At 43.6% G+C, this 26188-nt stretch overlaps 2 protein-coding genes across 6 annotated transcripts in view; both read left to right on the top strand.

The window, feature by feature from the left end:
* The window catches only part of cabin1 (calcineurin binding protein 1), a 39088-nt gene extending 23082 nt beyond the window's left edge, over window positions 1-16006 (top strand). For all 5 annotated transcript variants that reach the window (XM_035641021.2, XM_035641022.2, XM_035641020.2 and 2 more), the window contains 8 exons: window positions 2634-2797; window positions 2891-2987; window positions 3121-3786; window positions 7457-7531; window positions 11551-11809; window positions 13912-14070; window positions 14172-14374; window positions 14489-16006. In XM_035641021.2, the coding sequence (XP_035496914.1) occupies window positions 2634-2797; window positions 2891-2987; window positions 3121-3786; window positions 7457-7531; window positions 11551-11809; window positions 13912-14070; window positions 14172-14374; window positions 14489-14635 (1770 nt within the window). In that variant the 3' untranslated portion in view covers window positions 14636-16006. The remainder of the gene's footprint in view (window positions 1-2633; window positions 2798-2890; window positions 2988-3120; window positions 3787-7456; window positions 7532-11550; window positions 11810-13911; window positions 14071-14171; window positions 14375-14488) is intronic.
* Window positions 16007-20002: 3996 nt separating this feature from the next.
* tbx16 (T-box transcription factor 16) lies at window positions 20003-23309 on the top strand. The gene is made up of 9 exons (XM_035641029.2): window positions 20003-20338; window positions 20524-20680; window positions 20800-20902; window positions 21271-21435; window positions 21543-21689; window positions 21783-21853; window positions 22002-22090; window positions 22184-22394; window positions 22483-23309. The coding sequence occupies exons 1-9, from the start codon at window positions 20323-20325 to the stop codon at window positions 22895-22897; spliced, it is 1374 nt and encodes a 457-aa protein (XP_035496922.1). The 5' UTR covers window positions 20003-20322; the 3' UTR covers window positions 22898-23309.
* Window positions 23310-26188: the final 2879 nt, after the last annotated feature.

The raw sequence follows: 26188 nt of genomic DNA, 5'->3' as shown, positions 1-26188 counted from the left end.
GCTCCGTCTTCAGAGTGATCACGCTTTACCCCTCCCCCTGGCTTTTATTCGCCCAGCTCATCTCCTCTCTCTGTTGCGCTCGTTCTGTTTCCTCATTACTCTCTCTCCCTCACTCCTCTGTTTGTGTGTGTATTGTGTGGGTGTGCACTAATGGGCGGGAGTTTTCTCCGCTTGCCTCCGATTGGCTGGCAGAAGCCTTCAAGGGTTGGCTGTGTGCTGTGTATAGTGAGAGAGAGGGAGAAAGCAAGGGAGGAGGGAGGGGGGAGGACTCCAGCAAGCTGGGGTCAGGGGAGAGCGGAGATGGAGTGCGTGGGTGTTTTTGTTTTGAGATGGCAGTGTTTGAAAGCAGGAGAGAAGCAAGTCAGCTTGTCCGTCAGTAGCATACTGAGTTTATAGGCCCTGACTCCAGTGCTGTTTCTCCTCTTGCCACGGCAGCTGCCGTTCTCCTCTTCTTGTTATATTCTTGTCATACCGTGTGCAGCCGTGCTTCCCTCTTCTCCTGCTGCCAAATGCAGCCCACCCTTTGCTCTCAAAGCGAGATCCTCTTTCAGGGTGGAGGTGCTGCTAGGGTTGCCACCACCAGCGGGAAACTGGTGGGAATACTAACGCAGGTGCCGCGGAGAAGCTTTCTTTGGTGATGGTGAGTTGCTTTCACTCTTGACTTCTGACTGTCACGAAATCAAGCACAATGTTGTTTCTTGTCCAAGCAGAGTTTCTGTATCATTTTGTGAGAGTTATTGTTTTACTCTGAGTCCTTAAATTAGTGATACTCCTGTAGAATGGCACTGAAGTGCAAAAGAAAAGAGTCATTCTGGGGGTCTAAATAGTAGTTCTGATGTCTGCATGCTAGGTTCACTAACGTAGAGAAGAGTGTAGAATGATTCCACCCCCGATTTGCCAGAGGCTGGTAGCATTACCTCATAACCAGTTGCCTAATCTAAAGTTGTAGCTGGCTTGTTGTTACCATAAAGATGCAGTAGCGACTGCTGGTTGCTCAGCCGTATTAACACTTTCCTGCACTTAATATTTTACTAGTGCCTTTCCTGTCATTGATGCATGTTAGGTCATGAGTAGATAAAGTAGATACAACCAGGTCCTTCCTGCAAATGTGCAAACAACAGGCAACATGTTGTTTTGGCACAGGAAGTAGACGGAGAATCGGTATGCAATCCCTGCTCCTTTTTGCCATCTTGTCAAACTGCAGCAGTTATCCCTCTATGTTGTTGTTGTTTGTAATAGTTGTGGCATGTCCACTGTCCAATACTTCTCTACAAACAAACAAAATTAATTCTTTTGACAGTGAAAACATTATGAGGAAAGATCCGATTCCTTTTGTACCAAGAGATTTTCATGTCACAAATCTGTAGTTAATCTGCTCTGCATCTTATTATCTTAGTCTTTTTGTGTGATGTATTGGCTAAGGCTGTTGCTTCAGATATCAAGCAATGGTTGTGTTTTCACACATAAAAAAGGGGGGGGGGAGATGCTTAAAATCTTATAAATCTGCTTTAGCTGTTGTGCTACAGCATAATCTGTGTAAAGCCATGGCTCTGATTTCCCTAAACAGATTTACTATGGTTGAATGGTTGTCTGTTGAAGAACAACTCTCCTCCATTAGAGATGTCTTTACAGACAACAACCGTGGGTTTTTCTCTGGCCATTTTAGATGGCCCGATACAAGTCTGTCCTCAGGAATGTTTTGTTTTGGATTATTCTGTCTTGTATGCTTGCTCTGTTCCTCTAGAGTGGCTTTGAAGATGTCATCTGATAATCTGGAGCAGTATCTTTTTAGGAGGTGTATCAGCCTCCCCAGGGACTTCGGCAGCTGATGGAGCCATCTCATTTTGTTTTGCTCCATCCTGATATGGTCAGCTTTGTTTTGTCTCACACACAATTTTCTGAGGCCGTGGCTACACTCATGTGCCATGTGCTTTGTGACTGTACACAGCCTAGGCCACCGTCTGCACTCGCTTCAGTAACTTCAGAGTGCAGAACCTCGTTTCGCTTCACCTGCTGAGAGGACATGTGCTCACTGAAAAGGTAGACTTGCCCATCAAAAAGCACCTCCTCATGGTCTCTGCTAAGGAGGACTGTGTTTGTTGGCAGCAAGTCTGCTGCTCTGTTACGTTGCTTGGACCGAGCTGAACACTAATGAGGCTGTCTATCATGTGTGCCCAGAGAGAGAGAGAGAGCCCCCCCCCCCTCCTATCAGCTCCTACATGGGCAGTCAGTCTGCAAGATCTCTCCTGCAGCCTCTACATTCCCTCATTAGGGCTCTCTTCTTTGAATGCCATGTTTTTAACTGGCATTTACTCCTACTTATTTCTCCTCTATTTTCCTTCCTTACTGTTTTTGTCATGTCTTCCTGTTAATATTTCTGTGTATGATACACTCCATAGGCCTTTGAGAATCTGGTGTAGCAGCAGAGAGCAGTAAAAATAATCTAAACCTTCAAAAAATTTACAAATTAGCCTGTTGGCTCATTGAGTTATATATAGACAGTTCCTCCTATACACAATTTTGCCTCCTTGCCCAATTTTGAATCCTGATTTTTTGTGAGTTTTTGTTGCACAGTCTAACTTAAATCCTGACTCTGCTACTTTTATTTTTCTACTTCTTCTTTGTCCCCCCAGGGAATCTGGCGAATTCCAGTAGATGAGATTGATCGCCCAGGAAGTTTTGCATCTCATATGAACCGTTCCATTGTGCTGTTGCTGGAGGTGCTGTCTCAGCTTAAGGATCACGATACTCTGCTGAAAGTCTCTTTCATGCTGCAGAGAACCCCTGACCAGGGAAAGTAAGGACCAACGTTGTGTGAGGCTACTGTTTCTGTTAAGTTGTATGTATTTATTCCATGACATCTCTCCTTCCTTCTTTCACATCCATGAAGGAAGTATTTACGGGATGTTGATCGCCAGGTTTTGGCCAAGAGAGCATTTTTCCTAACTGTAAAAGTCCTGGAGGACAATCTGTACAGTCTCACTGGGGTAAGAAAGCACAACTGACTGCACACACACACACACACACACACACACACACACACACACCCCAAAAGCTGAGAGCCACTCTGTTTTAGACATTTGCCATGTACTTGTTTTGACATGGTCTGTTCTCTTTCAGGTGTCTGAGCAGCCTCTCAAATTGCCTGCGCCCTCCATGGGCGAGATGACCACGACAGACACATACAACAGGCCCAGTTCAGAGGACAGCAAGCATGCGCTGCCTAAGAAGCCTGGGCTCACAGAGGGAGCCTGTGTCACTGACACGGGGCCTAAGGATGCCTCACAGACTCAACTCACCACACCACCACCATCCACAGATAAAGGGAGTAAGGTTCAGGAGAGCTGCCCTGGGAAGGTGGGAACGGCTGGGAGTGAGGAGCACAAAGCAGGGCCAGAGGAACCAATGGAGCTGGGCACTGGCTTCTGGAAGTCCTCTACCACCACTGATTCGCAGGGTAACCAAATGGAGGCTGCTATGGAGCCCCAGCAGAAAGTGACTGACAGGATCCGCACGCCAGAGCTGTCCCTGGAGGAGCTAAGTATCAGTTCCAGGCAACAGCAGCTGATAGCCTCAGCACCCAAAGTCCTTGTGGCAGCCAGTGGGACTGATCCGGGGCTACTACGAAGGCCGAACAGAAAAAGGAAGCTCATAGAAGACGTGGAGTCTGGAAAAACCTTACTGCTTGATGCCTATAGGGTGTGGCAGCAAGGCCAGAAGGTCATGACCTATGACCTGGGTCGCATTGAGAAGATCATGTCAGAGACCTATATGCTGATAAAACAGGTATACCTCTTCCCACGTACCACATTAGATCCCTGTGCTGTACACATACATTATTGTTGCATTATGTACTGCTCAGATTTTTTGGCTTGAGCGCTACATCCCAGAGTGTGTGCAAGTGACTGAGTGAGTGTGTGATAGAGTCGAACTTATGATTGAGTACCATGTGACTGACTAAATTTGAGCCATTGGCGAGTCGATTGAGTTAGAGCAAAGAGCTTATATTATCGGAACACAAATTTAGTGATTTTTTGGACAAACTTTAGCAACTTCCCATAGACAAGATTCACCGGAACTGCTTGCAAATGAGAGGCACACCTATCTCTGCATCTACTCTGTTTGGTGAGTGGCTGAGATCCAGAGCGGCAGTTAGTTACCTACATTGAGTTTGAGTACTGTGTGAGAAACAAACGCTGCTTTCACACATGTACTACATCCCTGAACCTTTCTTGACATTACCAGGAGGAGCTTAAAGGGGGCTTTATGCTTGCCGATCCCGTCCGTGCGCAGGGCGGCACGCGCCACAATTGAAGTCACCTTCCAGTGGTGCACGTTGGTGTATTTTGCAAGGTCGCGCACCTCCCATTTTTTTAAACTTGGCTCCTGCGTCGTGTCTGGAGCTGGCTGCTTCCAGATGCCAGGATTCTCAACATAAACTGCTAGCCTCTCCTGTAAGCTGACTGAGCTGCGATGGGTTTTGTTATGATTGATGTGCAGACATACGGAAATAAGCAAAGTGCATCTCTTCATCCAACATTCGCATGGGCTTCACCAGGACACTGAATTTGTCCCTGATGTGTCTGTCGCCGTTCAAAGGACGAAACAGACCACCTGCTTTTGCGTCGCTTGCTTTCTGAAAGCAAGCTCAAAACCAGCATTTTTTCCATCCTCATCGAACGACCGCAACATCTGCTCTGCCACCGTTGCCATGGTGCGTGACGCCATCCTTCCTCTTCTTGTTACGATTCCAGCGGTGAAGGTAGTCTTTTGTCAGCAGCGACACCTTTCGTTAAGGAGAAGACTGCACTGTGTCAGACACGCCTGGAGCACGAGCATAAATAGTCTGGAGCTGCGGTGACGACACAGTTGGCTCGCACAATGACCGATGTGTCGAGTATATTTCCACCTTTATGTGTCTGACTCAGTTAAACTGGACATTAAACAGACTTTATCCTGCCAGATTGCTTGTTCAAAGTCGGTGTAATGTCCGATTGAGCCGATGTATAAACAGATAAAAGCCTGAAACTGGCTGACACATGACAGAATGCAAATACAATGCAATGACATCATGAATATGTTAATTATGTTAACAACATCCTCAATTAAGCACAACCAGTCTTGTCATTTTGCAAAGACATGTGCTTGATACGAGGCGAGCCAGCCTAAAATAAATCAGTGATGGGAAACCCCACTTCAAACTGAATTAGTAACACAACCCCCTGTATACAGCAGGGACTTCCCCTCTTTCTTTCTTCAAACATTGCAACAAATCCAGCTCAGGTTGTGCTTTGACTCTCAGTGACCCATATTCAACCTCTGTGACTTTGGTTTTTCTGCTTTTACTCATTGCTGACTCTAAATGTAGCACCACTGGGTAATTTTTGATTTTGTTTTTCTTGTTCTTCTTCTCAGTGATGCGTGTGCATGGAAAGCTGCAGTGGAAAAGCCATTGCTAATCTATTTTTTTCAATCAAACTTGAAAAAAAATCCATGCAACTTTCAACTGCATGCCCAAAATTTACAAGTTGCTCTGATTGACCCTGAGATAGAATTTTAAGCCCTGTTCAGACCTGGTGTTTCCCTCCACCTGTGTGTGAACCACACGTGGCCACGCTCTTGTAGCTGTGTGAATATATTTTTACACTTCTCAGCGTTTCCTTTACATTGATTTATATGTGGCCACCACCACGATATCAACATTGACCACCACCACCCATTGATTTGATTTATTTTTTTTTCAAATGGGTTAAACCTTATTTCATGTGTGTGAACTGACGTGTGTGTTAGAGCTGTCCATTTGTGATCTGATTACTCGAGACACATGTTACCGCTAGGCCGTGCTCCATGTTTTTCCGAACAGCCAGTTTTTGCTCTCATACAAAAAGACTATTGAATGGTGAAAGGCTAGTATATCTAAATGTATACACAACACCAGTCCAACTTCAAGTGCTTTCTATGGCACTGATGATGTAGTCGCAAAGCAGCCCACATCAGTCCATGTAGCTGTATTGGCCTGTAGATCAATGCTGGCCTTACATGGTTGTGTAATTCCAAAGAGCTGTAGCTGGACTGGGAGGACAGAAGTGAGGGACACTAGAGGATGTTTTGGGTGACACTAGAGGATGTTTGGGTGACAGTATTATATAATATTTTCTGAGGAAAACCCGGAGAAAGCAACCAGAACCAGCCATGACATGTCATCTATGACCAAATGAGTTATGCAATTAATATGCCTTGACATATTCCAGAAGTATCTTCTGTGCACAAAGAGCGGATGGTTTGTGGTTTTACGGTCTGCTGCATTGCACAGCTGCACACAGTTGTGCTTTAAATCTGTACCTTGCATCATTTTCATTCTTTTTTCTTCTTTGTCAGTACTTCTGCATATTTCAGATATTTTTCTTTCTTTCAGTTCGCTGTTACAGTGGTAAAATCCAAAGAGCAATAAAATAGTGTGGTCTAGACAGACAGAGGGAGAATTTGCTGCCATTAAAGTATTTTCAACTCAATGAGTATAGCATTAACGCGGCATTATTTTGTCCATAAAGAGGTTCAGCTACGTGTCATCATGCTGGCAGCTATACCACATTTTAAAGCCCAGTACCGTGGCTCAGAATGTGTTGAAATAATAGCCCGCATGTGTTATTAAACACTCTCTGTTAATGACATTATTGTTTCATAAGTTCATGCATATGTTCCTCCATCTCTGAAAAACATGTTGGTCCTCCAAACCTCCCTAAGACTTCTCCTGTCTGATACAGAGTCAGTCAGATAAATGTCTGTTATTTTGTATAAATAAACTGTGTTAATGGGTGATTTAAATCTCGTCTTCACAGTAACCATTGTGTAACATGGAGAAGTCGTCACTGGAAAGTGTGTGTGGTTTGAAAGGGAAATTTTGCTGCGAGCTGGAATGAGTAGAAATCAGACGGCTGTCCTGCGGGATGCACTGGAGCTTGACTCAGTCCATTTAACAATCGACATAATTTGAAAACTGGAATGCGGCCGTTGTAAACTCCCTCCATTTGGGGTCCCTGAGCTGCTGCTAACAACAGCCTGCTGAAGGGAACATAACAGCTGTGTGAACAAGATTACTGCTAAGTGTATGATGTTGTACTGTTGCTGTGATCACCAACACCCACACACCAACTCTGAACTGGGCCTTAATGTGAATCTTTTTTTTCTGGTGTTATGATCAGAGGCAGAAGACTCCGTAGAAAATACCTACTGGCTCATACAGAATCAGAAGAATTTAGTTTGGCATCAGTGTGAAGACATGTACACAGGACAGGACAGAAATATATGATATATGAGTTGTAGCTGCACAGTAGAGTAGCGTGTCACTGGATAGAAAGAGATGTGAAAAATATTTTACATTGTTCAATATAATCATGCACAAATTAAGTTTTGTTGCCCTGCCCTAACGTCCTTCATTGGTGTGTTCTCCCCTCAGGTTGATGAGGACGTAGCTCTGGACCAAGCTGTGAAGTTCTGCCAAATACAGCTGGCCACTTCTGCCCAAAGACAGGTAAAACAACAAACAATGTTGTCTGCCATCTTTCTGCTTCCTCTACATTTTCTCTCCCTCCTGCACATGCATGTAGTTCATACAGAGTTCAAAGGAACATTCTGTGAAAACCTGCAACTTCATGCCAGATACTTTTTTTCCTCCGTCATGTAATGGGATTAGATTTGCACAGTGACGCTTCAACACGACAGCAGGTGAAAGTTCAGTCAAACAAATATTTACTGATAAGCTGCAAACACCTTGGCACTGAACTGATCAACTCCAGATTAGTTAAAGTTTTGTCTCCAGCATGGCAAATGTATGCTTTAGCAGCCAAGCTAAAATTATTTGAGTTGTCCTGATGTTGTACATCCCATTCATCTGCCAATCCAAGTAAGTATAATGCTTAAAGTTTAATTTTACTTGTCTTTACTGATAATAGTCTGTTCAAGGATAGATGTGCTTTCGTTTGTTTTACACGAGGGAAAGTTACATGCAGGTTCTGTAGTAAAATGTGCCAAAATGATGAGTAACTTGGTAATTCCCAGACTTATTCAAGTCTAGCCTGCCAGTACTAAATATAAAGCGTAGTGTGATGTGAATACTCCCTGTTCTCCCTTATTTTTCACTCGCTATCTGCCAAACTTGTCAGCACTTTCAGCTGAGCATTGGTACGTGTGTTGCTGATTTGCACTGGCAATGTGCATATGATTTAAAGGGCAAAACAAAAGAGATTATCTAAAAAATATTACATCAGTAAGTCTTACTGTATTAAATTTAATATGTTCAACTAATGCTTTGTCCTCAGTACTCATATTCGTCATTAAAACATTAATTGCTCTGCCTCATCCTGTGTCGGTGACTCCCCCTTCCTTGCATCCCTCCTCCTGCCCACACGGTTATCAAGGGTCTCTGCCCACATCCTGTTGTCACGGTGATCTTCCACGAAACCTCAGGCTCACCCTCACAAGTAGCTGTGGGCAAAATAAATCTCTGTTTTCCCTGTTCACTTATCGTATCATCTTATTTTCCGCATGATTCTTTTTCATTGTCTTTGTTCATTTTGTCATTTAGTTCGTTTAAAATGTTCACACGCAAACCCACAGCATGTTGATGTGGAGATAATGGTGCAGATGAGGCACACAGGCTTTTTCTGCATGCAGGCATGATCTGCAGTCTAATTGAACCACTGTTTATGTATAATCATTGTGCCACTGGCTAATGTCGAGGTTTGGGTTTAGTTGCACTTGTAAGTCGTAGGAAATGTGAGTAGGCATGTTGGAGTTCTCAGCTTGTGGACATGAAAATTCTTGCCTGCTTCTTACAGATTCACACATTCCTTTAAGCCCCCACAAGAGCAGAGCAGCAAGATCAGCCTGTATTGTGCTGAGCCAGAGCAAACCGTGTTGTGCTCTGTGTGTTGTTTGCTTCCCCAGTTTGATGCCTGGTTTCATGATCGTTTTGGTTTTAACTGACGGTTCAATTAAATTTTTTATTTTAAATTTTATTTGTTAAGCGCCAAGTCACAACATTATCCCCAGGCACTTGGTCGAGACCTTACACGTACAGAGAAACCCGTAAGTTCCCACAAAGAGCAAGCACTTGGCGACAATGGAGAGAAAATACTGAGAACCTTATTAAGGATTTTACTCATCAAAGAATATGGATGTTTGATCGATCTTCTCCGGTCAGTCAATTTAAGTAAAATGTTCGCTTGGCCAATCTTTCAATTGTGTTGGAAAAGATGACCCGATCTATGCACGACATTTTACAGCTGCTCTAATCGGATTTAAAGCCCAATCTCGATAATTACAAAGAACTATCTTTCGATTCACACTATGGGATCTCAGTTCGGCTGCCAGTAGCCCACTCACACCAGTGAACACTCGAGGAACCTACAGACTGGCTGCATGCTATGTTCTGCAATTTTCTCAGGTACAGTGGGGGGGGGGGGGGTTCCCACATGGTCTTGCTGACTTGTTGGTGTCTTTGTTAGCAATGTTTAATTCATGATATGAATCATCAAAGCTGGCTTTGGAATGTATGTGTGTGCTTGAAGCTGCTGTTGCTGTTGTGTCGTGCTGAATGATCTGTTGCTGTCTAAGGCTTTGGAAGGCTACTCGTGTTTGAGTTGTGCTCTGCTGTGTGAATCCCGTGGGGAGCTTTATCATGCACTGCTCTGATTCAGAGCACAATTTGACTTCATCTCCCAGCAGAGAGCCTGAGAAAAATGGCATGAGAGCTCTGTCCCTGCCAAATTACCTTGTGCTAATACTGTAACTGTCAGCAGTAGCTCATCATGACAGTAGTGTAATATACCCCTGACCATCGCCTCAAGGCTTTTGAAATATTGGCAAAACTGTAGCACATTTGATAATCAAAAATATATCTGACTGAGGCATATTGTGTGGCACATATGAACTCATTCACTTTAATAATACATCAGCACAGCAGTGTAATTCTGTGCAGCCTTCCGCAGGATACAAAATCTTTATTTCTTCAGCTTGGTAAAGGTTATTTATACGATACCTACTGCCACTAGGTGTCACACTAGCACCAGCATTGCAGACCAAAACAAATGCTTTGGGGGACACATCTCCCCCTCCTTCCATGTTCTCAGCAAGGTGCTGCCTATAGAGTCTGTAGGTGTTGTGAAGGCCAGTGAGAACATCCACCCCTACCAACCCTACACACACATTCAGAAACACAACTGGATAAAGGTACCCTGTGTACAGAGAGCCAGCAAAGTAAACAACCCAGCTAACTGCCGTGCAGGGGGTTGGGTTGGTGCTCCTGTCAGTGTGAGACGCTTCAGTCAGTAAATGTGATATCTAATTTTGGGGCCACACCCACTCACAGTGGACTTGTGGCAACTAGTTAGCATGACTTGCATTGTTAGCATAGCCGTGCTATTCTGTGTGTAGCCCATAGACTGTTTGAAACTAAGAAGTGGCTTCAATGTTTCTGGTTTAATGGCACTATGGTGAGCAGGTGGGAAAGTGAGCTCACAGTGTTTGTGTCTCTGAAAGACGACACAGTGAGAAAAAGAGGTGAAAATTAGGATATTCACACGGGTGTCATGTTTAGGTCACTGACGATCGTGGGCTTGGTCCTTCTCACGTTATAAACCGAAATAGGGAGCGGTTTTACAGGGAGAGACTCGCAGGGAGGCACTAACATGAACATGTGGCCAGACCGGCTACCAAAACAAAGAGCAGAGAAGATCGAATCACAACAAACACAGAGAGTGTGTCTTCATTCTCTGCCATTGCTCACCTATATCTTTATTTAGAAAATTGTTGTTGACTGCTGTATTAATGTTTAAAATCTCAACAAAACAAAACAAACAACAACAACAACAACAACAACAAAATATATATATATTTGCCACAGTTGATACATTAGACCAAGGACCTGGATTTTAAAGGAGACATATTATGCTCATATTCAGGTTTATAATTTTAATCTGGGTTATTAATTGAAAAGGTTCAGTAAACACATCAGTGACCTATTACTGTCCATTCCTGCAGCTCCTCTTTCCAGCCTGTCTGAAACAGGTCTCTTTTAATGGTGACGTCACCATATTACGGAAGCATTGGCTGGACTACTGACTTTGGCCTTTTTAACTTTGCAGAACACACAAAAACCTATACAACACAATAGAGAAAAGGGAAATAATGAAACGTAATAATATGTTTTCTATAAGACTCAGAAAGGCAAATTTAATCAAACTTTTTATTTGTGTTTATATTGTAAAATAACTTAACTGTGCTCAACTGTGTTGCCATGACAGCTGCCATGAGGAGCTGGACGACTGTTGTCACAAGATGTTTGTGCAGCTCTTTTCTTTAAAAGTGGTCCTCAAAAGGACACCCAAGAAAGTGGCTCAGAGGGCTCTAGTGCAGCATTGAGTGCCCGGGGAGGAGGATTTGTGCACTCCTCAGGAAGTTACCGGAGCAGAAGATCCTTAGCACTGCAGAGGAATTTCCCAGGTCAGTCGTACCTCCTCATGGCCACTGCTCTTCCTCTGTGTCCAACAGTCTGCAGGTGATGCCCCGACCACCCCTAAGTATACCAAGGAGCATCGAGACATCTTCTTCCCCGCTTCCCTGCCAACGCCTGTCCTACTCGGCCATACCACCTGCCACCCTTTGTCCACCCAGGACGGCCAAGCCAAAGTGGTGTACGAGCCCCTGAGCAAGCTGTCAAGACCTCAAGCCTTGAGCTTCCACGATCAGCCACTGCACAGGAGAGCAGCTAGCCACCCTGCTGCGGCCATGGCCTTCCTACCACACACAGGTACATTGGCCTTCATTCCCACCATCTCTCATGACTACATGGTTGTTAAATGTACCCGCATCTTAACAGAAGTTATTTCACACTGTTATGCCAGAATGATTTTAGAAATGAAGTGCTTTTCTTTTTTTGTTAAAATTGTGCTGCTCCTGAGGTGGAGCTTTGCTGCTGTCAGCTCAGTTTGTAAAGATCTTAATAGTCCAGGAGATCAGCAGGGGGCGCTGGTAGACTGGGTCTTTTATATAACAGCAGACTCTGGCCTGGTTATGTTTTGCCTTTTGGGTTTTCTCAGTCCCCCAGAAAGAGTTTTAGAAATCGGCATCCTCCAGATTGTGACAATTTCTCTGCCTATATTCTGGCACTGCTGATCCTCATTATTTTTATTTCGGTACATAAATATGGAGTTAATGTAATTTTTGATATCTATAGATCTTCATCCTGAGTGTCTTCATCCTGAGTTCCTCTGGTATTCTGAATGGCTTCAAATGAAAACATAAAACCAACAGATCAACCTGTGAGGCTGAATCACGTAGTATTTGGGGGTGCACTCTATTACAATCTCTATTTTCTATGTGAGGCCACTAGAGGGAGGTAAACAACATTTGGAGAGACTGAAGTCAATCCTGTTGTTTTCATGTAAATGCTCAGTGAGTGGAACTATTGCATTTGGCTCTTATCCTGATGTCTCCTCTGTTTTTGTCTTTTAGTTTACTGCAATCACAGTCTGAGACCTGAGATTCATTTTACCTCTCATATCATATGGTCTTGTTTACGCAAACATTTTAAATAATGCAGAAGAAGAAAAGGCAGTGTAGAATCCAATGGGTGCTGTTCTAAAATAAGCACCCATGAACACATTTTCAGATACTTCCCATACATTAAGAGTTATTACAAAACATAATACATTATACTAACATCATATTTGCCACTCACAGAATAATTTAGAAGTCAACACAAAATCAAATTTATTCTTGTCAGTGGCAAGAAACAACATTGTCTAGATTTTCTTTATATTTTTCTTGACGATAAATCTCTGAATTGTGCCGGTTGCAAAAGCAGTGACTGTAGGTCTGCTCTCTACAAACAGAGCTCAAAATACAAATGTCATTTTAATATACTATATTAACAGACTCTTTAGTTTCATATTTGTTTGGTTCTTGGCTCAGATTTCTAAAATTTATATCGGGATCTTTGTGAGGGAAAAATCAAAAAAACAAAGTATAACCTGTTTTTTTTAATTATCTGTTGGAACTCTCTGCAACATGGCAGAGTCCCTGAATATTGTTTTTCTCCTTAATTAGAAGAACTGGGATCAATTTTAGTAGTATTGAAAAAAATAAATTTTATCATCTGCACTGTGGTAAACGGACCATCTTCACTGCAGACATTGTGACATGAAATATTTGGTTTCTGATCCCATGATTTAAGTCTCTGAAGTTGTACAGAACAGAACATACATGTCATTAACAAAACATACATGTGATTAATGTGACTAGAAGCACCTGCATGAAAAAGGACTATTCAGCTGCTGCCACTGAAAGTCATGTGAAAAATTTCGTCTATATAAAAGAGAAAAGATCATAATGTACTGAAATTAGAATGTTTTTCCTTTTTCTTCTGAAAAATGTCTGTAACCTCCAGCTGGTTTGGTTTGTGTGGGTCTGTGCAGATATGTGCAGAATCATTTTCATACACATATATTTCCATGCACACAAACAATACAAACACACAAACATGCAGGTTAGCTTTAAGCAATGCTGCACTAGTGTGTTTTGTAATGGTTACCTAGGCAACATTAATGGAGGAGCTTCAGAGAGTATTAGAATGCTTTTGTTTTTGTTTGTCTTCCTAAGCTGAAGGATGTAGTCATTACAAACAGTTGTCTAATGAGCTTTAAAGACCTTTTTGATGGATTCGGGTAATTGGTTAATGCCAAAAATAAGGTCTTTAATGCCAAGGTTTATGGTATTCTTTGTGTTTTTCTATGTCTGATAAAACACAAACTAATACTGAACTCATCTAGCAATGTTATGTTACTGCAATAAATGCCAAACACCTGGAGGGTTCAGTGCTGATGATGAAATGTGTTGTTTTTTTTCCCCCAGAGGAGCGGGAGGAGTCCTCAGAGGGACTCACGTACCAACAGCATGAGTCGCACCTTTGTAGGCAGATGAAACTCGCCACTGTCTCCCAAGGGCAAGAATCAGCGGCAGGCTGGTTCCCGGAGGAAACTGCCACATGTAGCACAGCACAACCTTGCCCAGGTGAGAACCTTTGAACGAAAAAGCGTGACAGAAGAAAGTGTTGTCATGTGCCCTGAGAATTTGTATATATCAAGAAATTGCCTCTTATTTTCCTCTCACAGACCAGCAGCAGTGTGCAAGCAATGAGCTGTCAAAGCTTCCAGACCCCAACCGTATTCGCTCCCGTGTCCCTCCCAACATGCCAAAGCTTTTCATCCCCTCCACAGTGACCAAGTTCCCACCAGAAATCACAGTAACGCCTCCGACACCCACTCTGCTCTCCCCCAAAGGCAGCATCTCTGAGGAAACCAAACAAAGACTTAAGGTATGTGCTCTGCGTGTAAACATGTACGCCTGTGAGTGTGTCTGTGTGTGCGGAAAGAACTGTAGTCTAGTCCAGCATTCTCAACGGTGACCCCTGCTGTCTGCTCCCGTACAGAACGTCATCCTGTCGTCTCAGTCTGCAGCCACAGTCAAAAAGGACACTCTGAGTCAGCCGGCGCTGGAGGTGCAGGAGACGTCCAGCCAGGAGTCGTCCCTGGAGGAGAGTGAGTCGGACGAGGAGGACGATTACATGGACATCTGAGCCTCTGGAGGCCTCGTGCGCACAAACAACTCTTCTCACAACCTGGTCTGACTTTGCCAAACCCTGTGCCCCAAAAAACAAACACAAAAAAAAACCTGAGTGGTACATGTCACTGCAGCTTCTTTGTTGATGCTATTGTATCCTTGCGTGAATTACAAAAAAAGCACACAGTATTGTCATTGCCTGTCATGTCACTGTGTCGCTGTGCTTGTCGGCAGTGATGGTGTGCATGACAAATGACGAAGGCTTCAGTCTCGCAGCATGTCTGTGCCATTTATGCATATCACTCATCAGCTTACTGAGCTCCCCGTGCACCTGGCTTTACACTGGATCCGGCCAAAAAAAAAAGACTGACAGTCTTCAAAGCCAGCCACTCGCAAGTTTATGCATCTTTCTCCATGTTGTGTGCGAACTGTATCTCAGAGCTGCAGCTAAATCAATTCAGAACTCACCAATCTGAGGTGCCTCAGTCTGGACTGACACTCAGCAGCATGGACCTGCTAACCTCTACTTCGACCTTTTCCTTTGGCATGAGATTTTAATCCGCAAGACACATTTATTTTGATTCATGATATATTTCAATGTACACAGAGGGGAAATGACGACAATCGCTGCATTCAGGGCTCGTCTGTGGCGCTAAAGCTCCACACAGCCTCACAACCTGTAGCAGATTGAAAATGTTTACACTTAATATTTGGGATGTTTTTCAGTTAGCACTTAAACTTTGTGCTATTTTTGTACTCACGGTATTTCTTGTAATAATAGTCTACTTGTTTCGTGTGCATTTGTAGCGAAGAGCAACGGTTCTTACCCAGGAAGTCGTCCTGTCACCAGCACTGATCAGAATGATACAAAAAATGTTGCTTATTAGAAGTTAGCTTTTGTACAAATCATGATCCAAAAATCTGTCCAGTACGTTTGGCTCTAATGAGTCTTGAGCCGGAGAAGTGTGTGCGTGTGTGAGAGTGTCAATGGTAAGGTGAGGGCCACGTCGATTCCAGTCAGGAAACGACCCGGCATTTCTTGACTTCAGTGGAGTGGAGATGCGCACTGAGGCAGACTCTAATGCAGATGCCATTCCATTCGATTCGCTTGGCAAATTTGTCACGATTCTACCTTAACTCAGAGGAAGACAACAGAATGTTTTTTACAGATTGTTTTCTATAAAGAGATAGATATTTACAGAAAGACGAGTGATTAGTTGTTAACCCTCTCTTTTGGTTTAAAAAAAAAGAAAAGGTTTTGTTTTTTATTTCATTATTTTTGTTCTATTGTTCTGCTGAGCCAGGCTGCTCGAAAGGAACTGCTCTCTATGTCTGGACTGAATGCATTATCAATGTTAAACAGAAATATATATATTTGAGAAACACATTTGTTCTGTGTGCTACTGAGAATATCGATCAACATGGATCCTAGCTTCAGATAACACAGTGGTTTATGAATCCTCAATAGAAAGCTCTAGCCTCCGTAGCTCTCTTGAGATGCTTTCAGACATGCACTGAAGTCTGGACTGGTCCCTGAAATTTTTCGGAGGGGCCGTAGGTGAGAAAACAAATGTCCACAAGACATTTCCTCCCAACCCCGTTTAAAATTACTGGAAAATGTCTCCGGAAGATACATGGCGAGCGATTGGTCGCTCCACCCATGTGCCACCCCTTGCGTGAATGTTCCGAAAACTTTTCCTGCTCTGCTGCGTTTCACATGTGAATGGCAACCTCTGGAAAATGTCTGGTAATATTGGGTCTGGTCATTTTCAGGAATCTTATGTCTGAAAACAGAATTAGAATCACACATAATTCATACTGATACTAGAAAGTTTACAGTTTACAACTCATGAAAAAAGTCTTGGCTTCATCCACTCAAAAGGAATAAAACCTTAAACTGCAGCCTTACATTATGGACGGCGAACCTCAGTTTTTAGGGAAAGCAAAGGTAAGATCAATAGAATATATTTTTTTGTCAAGTGGACATGGCAGCACAGCAGCATTTCAAGTGATGTCGTTGTGGCCTATGAAACGGAAATCATGTAATTTAGATATATCAACACACATGGTAGTCAAATTCTTTTTGGCAGCCAATAATACACAGTAAATCAACAACTCTTATTCTCAAAATAAAGCAGCTTGGATTAAACCCGTCTCAAATCCTTACACAATCAACTCCAATTTGATGTTTTATTATATTATGGGAATTTTTGTGAACTGTCCCCCTTTGTAAATGATTTTTAACTCTCGACATAACACCAGGACAGGCCTCAGGCTTCGGTCACTGTGCCTCCAGCGGAGCTGTGGAGTCTCTTTATTCCTGTAGCTCGAACAGGACCACCCCGCTGACCGCAGAGCGGTCAAAGGGCTCATACACTCTGGTGTGAAGTCTCCCGACACGAGGGAAGTCATTAGTCTTCATTAGCAACTTCCAGGAGTATCTTATGAAGTGCTGTGAAGTTGTCATTTGCCCCCTTTGCCAGGCAAGCTAGATTTGAGGTTTGTTTTCTTGTGTGGTCGACCAAATGTTACCTCACCCAGGCCCCTAGTCGCTGCGTGTGAGACCATGGTCACTCAGCATATAGGACAGGGATGCCAGAGAAGTTATTATCTCCCCCCTTTTTGTTATATTTTCATTTGCTTCTGCAGTTTATAAATAAAATGATGCATTGGGCTACTTCTAATAAAACTGGACTAATAAGGTAGGGAAAGAGAAAATGAAGTACATATTTGAAGGGCCATCATGTTATTTGCATGTAGACCCTCCGATTCAAACTCCGTTCCAACACCACATCTCAAAAATATGTAAAGTCACATTATAATTGACCTGTTGTCAGGTGAAGGCAGTTTTCCTGCCGTGTGATATTGTTCAGTCTCCTGTGACATGTTGTTTCCAACCATGGGGCTGCTATCTCTACAAACCCCTCAAAGTGGCCAATTAAGCATCAAAAGGGCATGCTGCATGGCTAATGTGGGCGAAAGGTGTGACATTTCTCGTCAGTCCACCCCGGGGGCTCTTTATTGGGCTGCCGGAGAGCCGTCTGATCCCCAGGCCCTGGCTGTATATTGGCAGCTGTTAACTGTCGAGTACAAGGAGGATCTGTGCAGTTAAAGCAAATGGCCAGAGACTGACACCTGAGAGGTGGAACGTCATCGCTGAAGGTGGTCTGGGACTAAAGCCACAGCAGAATCAACCAGGAGATATGTGGATTAGATTGACCAGGGGCTGGTCTCATCATTATAACATGCCTGAAGATGTTTCTGGTGAGTCATTCTGAGTTGAAATGCTTCCTGAACATTCACTCATGGTAAATATGTGAACTAGTAGCCTCCTTCGTACAAGATATTTGGACCTCGGATTAATAGACACCACATTTTGCAGCCTCTATCAGCTCTTTCCAGACGACCTCCCTGATGTGTCATCCAGTCCAATTTCGCGCAAGGCGGGCTGTTACATAAGGCATCGCTCCCTCCATGCACCAAGGCCTTTTACCAGTCACACCTGTCACCTCCGGAGCTGGTGTGTAATGAGATTTGACGCGACTGCTGCTGAAATGTACACCTCAGGTCTGACACTGACTCACTTTTTAGCTACTGGTAAGAGCTGAAATTAGTCTGCAGAGAATTTATCGGCACAATCACAGTCTCTTGTGGCATCTTGCTACTTCATGACATAAAAACAGCGCGTCCTCAAGAATCGTGAAATAGTTCAAGGTGACCCCACCATGGAGTCCCCCGCAGAGCCGAGGAGAGCCAAGCTGAACCTGTGATGAATAACCCCTCGACAGCAATTGGTTCCACATAAGGTTGATAAAAACACATCCTCAAGACCAGTGGTGTGTCATCGCGTTCAGTGGTGGCAGGGCGGCAACAGGACCATTAACATACTCAAACGATAGTAAGCACAGAGCTCTTTGCATCCTCAAGTGCATCTTTAAAGCCACAATGTTATTATCCTTTTTATTCTACATCGACTCAGCCTTGGAGGAGGCCCGTCAATATTTTCACAGGGAAGACTGTCTTGCAGTAAACATCTCTTAACGCACACTTCACTGCTAATTCTATAGTGTCGTACCCCCTTAAAAACTGTGGAAGCAATTTATTTGCTGCAAACGTTGCTGTTAAAAATTCGACACCATGAGCTGCACATGGCTTTGGTTAGTGGTCTGTGATATCCAAAAGCAAAGGACACCTTTGTGAGTGGGTGTAAGACAGCTACAGCTTACAGAGGACACTGTATGCAGCACACAGACATAAGAATACAATGAGACCTGGAAGTGGAAGTGGTGTGTCCATAGCAGGACAGAGGCTGAATGAGATGCGAAAGACGCCTCCATTCAAATTTTTTATGTCAGTGGAAACAAGTGGAAGAGCTGTGGTTTCAATTATTTTTCCCCTCTATGTTAATGCTGGCAGTGTTTAGCATCTGATCTGCCTGCAGCAAGACAGTACAATACAGGCTTGGACAGGCCTGTGAATGAATACTGACACCCGTGGATTTCTGTATGGATGTGGATGGTGGGGGACGGCCGGGCTGTTGCAGCAGGTCTTTATACTCCGACCCCTCCTGTCCCATTCAAGGCTGACCTGGGCTTGTGGTGCTAACTGGCTGTTAATTGCCTGCCTATACACAGGGCCTTCTCCACATGCAGAAACTAGCTCCTTCAAGGGAAACTAGCTTAATGAGATTATCTATCAGAGCAGGGGCCTGTCTAGACACCCCAATACACAACCCCCACCCTCCCACCTACCTATGCAACCATCACCACCACCACCACTGCCTGCAGTACTGCAGGCCTTCAGAGATTCGCCCCCAGGTAAGAATTACCTGCAGAAAGAGTGCATGTTATCATCACACCATCATGGGTTTACACAGCTTTTCCCACCCACTGCGTCATTTCTCCGAAGGAGAAAGCCGAGAATTTGGAAAAGGATAAAGGCAATCAAAAGGACATTAGATGTTTTTATTATTTCATGTCAATTTACTGTGTGTTCAATGGTAACTATGAGAATAATACTCCAACATCTTGATAATACTATGGTGCACACACAACACAGTGGATTATTCAATTTAAATCTACCCTCAACTGCTTTTCCCTCACTTGTGTCTAATGGATTATAATGTGTATTTACCACATTGCACAAACACACTAAATAGCATTTTCACATGTGGTTACATTTGTGTGAATGATATTTACACAGACTGGTGCCGCTGCAAGCCCTGATATGCAGCAGAAGTCCGTCCATATTTGTTTTAAAGTCTCATAGCAGTTAATAAAGATGCATTTCCTCTGCAGCTCTTCCTGTGGGGATGGTATCAACGCTCTGTTAAGTCTCTTTGATTTCCAGCACCCTCCAATCACAGCAGGACATTGACTCATGATTGTGCCACTTCAAAGCCTGGGAATGGCTCTCTTGACCCCACCCACTCCAGGTCTCCCCTTAAAAGTCACGGTCACCCTGTCCTGCAGGACCTGAAACCTCTGAAATATCTTTTCTCTCAAGACTGAGTAACTTCCTGACTCTTCGAGCTGCTGGATTTCAGATTTTTTTTTCTCTCTCTCTCTTATTTTGTCTTACGCATGAAGGAGGGAGAGCAGCGCTGAAGAAACACCTTGGATATCACTGATATTTGGATTGCTCACTGACCATCTGTGCATGAACCTTTTCAAGCATTTTCTGTGCCACTGCTAAACCTGAAGAATGCAGTCCTTAAGAGGTAAGTGTTGACCGAATGTTTTTACTATAATTTTACTCTCAATCAATACCTTCCAATTTCCAAACTAGTTTTGCCGGAAGTTGTTTTGTCTTTACGAGATCATGCCTCTTGCAATTTTCATGAATCATGAATTCTGCCACTTGTGTTTAAGCATTGCTATGATGGACCTTTTTTTTATCTTTTAGACTTGAAGCCCAACTTCAACGGCCCTCCTCCGCCCTCCATGGCTGCTGGCCCTGATGCTTATCTCCAGGGTAACATCAGGATGACCCTGGAGGACCCTGAACTCTGGAAGAGTTTTCATGACATAGGGACAGAGATGATCATCACTAAACCCGGAAGGTAGGACAACAACAAAAGAAAAATATATTTAGTGCACAATGTTGGCAAAGTAGTGCCCTCTGTGTCTGTGTTTGCTCTCTCTGCTTGCATACTCATGTGTCCTCCTCTGTGTCCGCCAGGAGAATGTTTCCACACTGTAAAGTGAATCTCTCCGGCCTTATTCCATGTGCTAAGTACATCCTGCTGGTTGACATGGTCCCTGAGGACGGTTTCAGGTATAAGGTGAGCGGCAGTTGTTTGAGAAACAAGTAAACAAGTCGCTCAGTGAGAAGAATGACAAATTCTTAAAAGTAGTCTTGACTTACAGTAGCTGTGGCTTCGGCCACAGCCACTACTATCCCCATACAAGACATCCGGTTTACCCCCCCCCCCCCCTTCTCCTGACATTGTACATCAAAGGGTGCTATCTCTTCCGGTTTTTCTATCCCCTGCTGGGAGCCCGCTGTACCATCCCCTATCTCTGTGGGTGGTACCTGCCAGCCGTCACTCTCCACTCTACCGCCCTGCCCTCGCACTGTGGGAATGGAAGTGTGTAAATCACCATTCTCCATGACAGACTGACTGACTGACTATCTGCTCCCTTCCTACAGTGGAATAAAGAGAAATGGGAGGTGGCAGGAAAAGCGGAGCCCCAGCCTCCCTGCAGGACCTACCTCCACCCGGACTCTCCAGCCCTGGGGAGCCACTGGATGAAGCAATCCGTCTCCTTCCTCAAGCTCAAACTTACCAACAACACACTCGACCAGCACGGCCATGTGAGTGAGCACAATTAGAATGGGGTGCTTGGCAACAACCCTGCATTTCCAAATAAAGTGCACCATTTTTTTCTTTTTGAACTTAATCATTCTCTCCTTATATGCAGATAATTTTACATTCCATGCATCGGTACCACCCGCGCTTCCACATCGTCCAGGCAGACGACCTGTTCAGTGTCCGCTGGAGTGTTTTTCAGACCTTCACCTTCCCAGAGACTTCGTTTACAGCAGTCACCGCTTACCAGAACACCAAGGTGAGTTCCTATCTCTTTTAAGCCAACACAAACTGCTAGTGGGACATCACACATTGCTGAGATTTTAACCAAATGTATGCCCCTTTTTTTTAGATTACAAAGCTTAAGATTGATCACAACCCATTTGCAAAAGGTTTCAGAGAGGAGGGCACATGTAAAAAAAGGTGAGCATGACACTGGTTATATACTTCAACTAGTGACAGTATCTCCACAGCTGCTAAGGGCCCCGGTTTTCACAAAAATGTGTCTGCAGTTGATGTCAGTGAAATGTGTATGTAGTGCTGTTCTAATGTACTGGGTGTTCCTCTGCAGGCGTGCAAACAAGAACCCAGCCTGCCTTGAAAAGCAACCGAAGAGGTCAGACATCGTGAACAGGGACTTGGAGGAGGACATTCCACAAGGTACTAGCTCAAGAATCTCTTCCTGCTCTTGACTCCGGACAACTGACCACTCTGCACTAAGCTGATCTAATGATTGATGGGTTTTTTATTTAGATTTCTGTCAGTCATCATATGAGGGTTATGATGCAGAGGAAGGGGAGCTGCCTAAAAGGAAAGAGGCTGCCATCAAAGATGAGCGTTACTCACCGTGGGCTGCTGAGAGGGATCAGAGAGGGAGGACTGAATCTCCTGCTGGGGCAGACGCAAGAGACATGTACAACGCAGAGCAGCTTGTTCCTGCTCCTGCTTCCTACCAGCCGTACAGGTGAACACTGGTCAAGCTGTGTAATATTAAGTGATATCTCATCCTTAAAAAACAAGTGACACTGACCGCCTACCTTTTTCCTCCTAAGGTTCCACGAGTATGGGAAGTCTCCTTCTCCGTCCTCCAGCATCGGCAGCAGCCACAGTAGTTCCGAACGCTTTGAGTCCAGGGTCTCCGATGTCGCCACCGTCCCCGATCATGACTCATCAAAACCCCGTACACATGAGATTGGCCCTTCCCCCTGTGGCCCCCAGGACTACACCGGGGTACTCAACATGACCATGGCCCAGGCTGGCAAGCCAGGGGTCATCGGCCATCACATCTACAGCCCCTACAGTGCTGAGCAGCCCCTGGGCCAGTGGAGCGGGCCCTGTCCCACCCAGTATCCACCTCCTCACCACCTGACTGCTGACTACACCACGCAAGCTGTGCACCACGGCTATCACCATGGCAACGTGGCTGAGTGGAGCCAGTACCCGCTGTTCTCTTACTCGTGCTGGTGAGGGGATAACTGACTGAGAGGGACTTGATGGGAAGTGATGCTGCTGCGCCATCTTGCCAGAATGCTGATGCAGTGCTCACAGCTATGAGAATGCATGCCCAGACAAGGCTGAGGGCCTGAGGCCTGCGACGAGAATATCATAACTGAAAGATGAAAAGTATCAGGAGCTCCCCTGTCACCAGTCTTCTGCACAGACTGTCAGGATTCAGACTCCAGTTATTGTGAGTGCAACATTTGTGTTCTGCACCATGCTGAAGGATTGTTTAATTTACTGTCTATTTATTTTGTATTTCATCTCATGTTCAAGTGTAAATATTATTTTTGTAAAAAATAAAAATAAATAAACATAAGTTGTGCAATTTATGTCCTTCTTCAAGTTGTGATGTGATCTGAAAATAAAAGTCTAAAAGTAACATTGATTTGTCTTGTGTGTGTGAATACCCTAACATTTTGTCCATCTTGTCAGATTAGGAATCACATGTAAGGATAGCTGCATGTTGTGGAGTGCAAAGAAAATATGCAATACTATTATAATAATTATTGCAACAGGCACCACACAGGCATGAAACAACAGATTAATTACCTAAACAAATATCTTTCCTTAAGATAGACACTTGGTTTAAATTATCTTCCTTGTGATACTCGTAATCTCTGGTACGGTACCAGCCTTCATATTCTGACTTCCAAAATTCTGATATACTGGCCATCCAGTGTCAAATACCCTTTTTATATAATTTATTTTTATATGCATGAAGCAAGTTCACTGAGCAAAGGATTGTGGAAGTGTCTTTGTCTTTTTATTTGTGCACATCTGCATGCTTTGCTCATCGCTGACTGACAGGCAAGCACAGCCATTGGTGGTGATTGTTTGTATTTGCTCTTTGTTGATCTAATGAGGGCCACTCTGTAGTTTCGACAGGCCCAGCATGCAAGACAAGACATTGCATTACTGTGACTCCGGCTCACCTGCTGAGGTTTATCCAACAACATCATAAAGCATTGCACGACTGTCCCTCTCCATCCCAATGGGCCTTGAAAAGCATGAAAACGGGGGGCTGTTGGCTCCTTTTCACAACTGAAAAACACAGACTGGGCCTGTCACCTCCACCCTGGGTGGATATGAGCCGCTAATGACTGTTGTAAAGTCCAAGGGGGAGGAAGGGGGAGGAGGAGGTCATCCCTCAGGAACAATTCTGGCATGCTGTTGATTTTATTCAGTGGGATTCATTATCTTGGAGGCCTCTTGAACCAATACATGCAAATTCCCCAGCTACATGATGCAGACAGTTAATTTACTCATGTTAATGAGGACAAGAAGGGAGATGCGTTGCTGAATGAAATGGTCGGTATGACAAAATTTAAATTAATAGAATTGTGAGATTATATCTCCCAGAAGCCAGTTTTTAAATCAAACCCTGCAAAATAACATTGCGGGAAACTGGGGAAATTCAATTTTGGTTAAGTTATTAAAGAGTTTGTGTCACAGGAACATAAATAATAACACACAAGGGGCTTTTGTCCCCCACTTCCTTAATCTGTATTTATAGACACACATGACACAAGACAAGTTAAAACAGTTGCTGGAGTTTAACAAAAAAAACAGAGGAGTTTCCACTTGCATAAAGCAGGTGACATCAGGCTTCTAGTAAAAATATTTCAACATTATTGTCACTGAAATTAATGTTGTTGACGGATGCATGACAGCTTAAAAAGGAACCTTGAGAACGAGTTTTGAATCTTTCCCTTTAAAATCTGCCAGCAAATAAAATGAGACATGTCATGTTCAGACTTAAATATAACACATTCACATGTAGACCTAAATATCATCCAGCTGAATTCTTTTCTCCTCAAAATGTAAATCAATATCAACTCTTTTCTGAATTCATGTATGAAACAACTGTGCCTTTGTTGTAGACCTGTGGCCACGGTGGGAAGTTTGGGTAAATTTTATTGAAGGAATTTACTTGTCAAGCTTGTTTTTCCTTTACATGTTTTCCTTGAGGTTTATTTGATTCAATAAATGAAGCGATCATTGTGCTCCATTTGCTAGATATTTTATTCTAGTCTATTTTGAGCACCATATTTCTAAGTTGTATGAATACAATGTGACAAAAATATTAAGATGTAAAATTGGTTATAGTACAAACTGATTTATACTGTATATATTTTAATAGATATGGATGCCAAATGTGTTGCTCTTGCTGTATGATATGTTGCGTGCAGATATCCATTAATGCCTGAATTGTGTTGTCCTCTGAGGAAAAAAATGAAAATCTCCATACACAGGTAACTTTCTTTGTTCTCTATTGACTTGTTGCCAGACTTTGAACCTCCTCCATCTCCTTCACAGCGGGATAAAACATGAATAAAAGCAAGCACTTAGTAAAATTCCCTCGACACATACATCCTCAACTCCACTGGGTTTAATTTGGCGTTTAATTGCTCTGATAATGGTTCAGCAAAGAGCAGCAGATCGACCAGATGTCTCTGAAGACAGCTGACGTACTTAAGTGCAGGACATATGTCTTAAGTGTCCCCCAGGTAATAGTACAGTTTTGGAATTTAAAGGACTGATGCATAAACACAGCAGATTGTTGACCCTGCATGTCCAGTGCTGGTGTCAGCAGATCCAACCAGACAGCTTTGAGGCAGGGGCTATCACAGTAGTGTGAAACAGAGATGGGTGGAGGGCCACTCACTTAGGGCTGGTGGGGGGTAACAGATGTAGATGAAACGGCCTCAGAGAGGAAAGCGGCAGTCAGCCTTCATAAAGCTGATGAATGTAGGGCCAAATGGAGAGGAACTGGTAGAGACTGGGTGGAATAGGGCAGTTCAAACAAGGACAGTCACCTGTGGAGATTTGATGTTACATTAATGAAACTGTAATTACACAAAAAGGCAGCAACATGGACCTTCATGAAGAGTCGAGACATAAATTGAATTGATTAACTCAGGTCATAGCAGAAACTTTAGGAACACTGAGGTCAAGCCCCCAAAAAATGGTTTGGTTTGATGTTCAGTTAAATTGTCGGCACATTATATTTCAAAGGAAATTCCTTTGCAATCCAACAGTTGCTTTAAACTCAACGGAACAAAACTAACTCTCAGATCCTGGTCTCCATTTTCCAGGTAATTAGTAGATAACATGTATTTTTCTTTCCCAGAAATGCTGCAAGAAGTGATTTCTCGACAGAGAAAATGAAAGATTGCCATGTTGTTATTATTATTATCTAACAAGTCTAAAGGGTATTGTAAAATTCTGATGGAGAACTACAAAGTCTTGTTGGGTCTA

The sequence above is a fragment of the Scophthalmus maximus genome, chromosome 19 (genome assembly GCF_022379125.1).
Source record: "Scophthalmus maximus strain ysfricsl-2021 chromosome 19, ASM2237912v1, whole genome shotgun sequence".
NCBI classification, from domain to species: Eukaryota; Metazoa; Chordata; class Actinopteri; order Pleuronectiformes; family Scophthalmidae; genus Scophthalmus; species Scophthalmus maximus.
The sequence above is the reverse complement of the archived record's forward strand: the minus strand, read 5'-3'. Positions and strand labels throughout refer to the sequence as shown.

Bases quoted from the DNA above. Each gene is read 5' to 3' on its own strand.
- tbx16 (XM_035641029.2), top strand. The intron at 20,903-21,270 runs GTGAGCGGCAGT...CCCTTCCTACAG, and splicing joins AGGACGGTTTCAGGTATAAG to TGGAATAAAGAGAAATGGGA. The intron at 22,091-22,183 runs GTACTAGCTCAA...TTTTTTATTTAG, and splicing joins GGAGGAGGACATTCCACAAG to ATTTCTGTCAGTCATCATAT.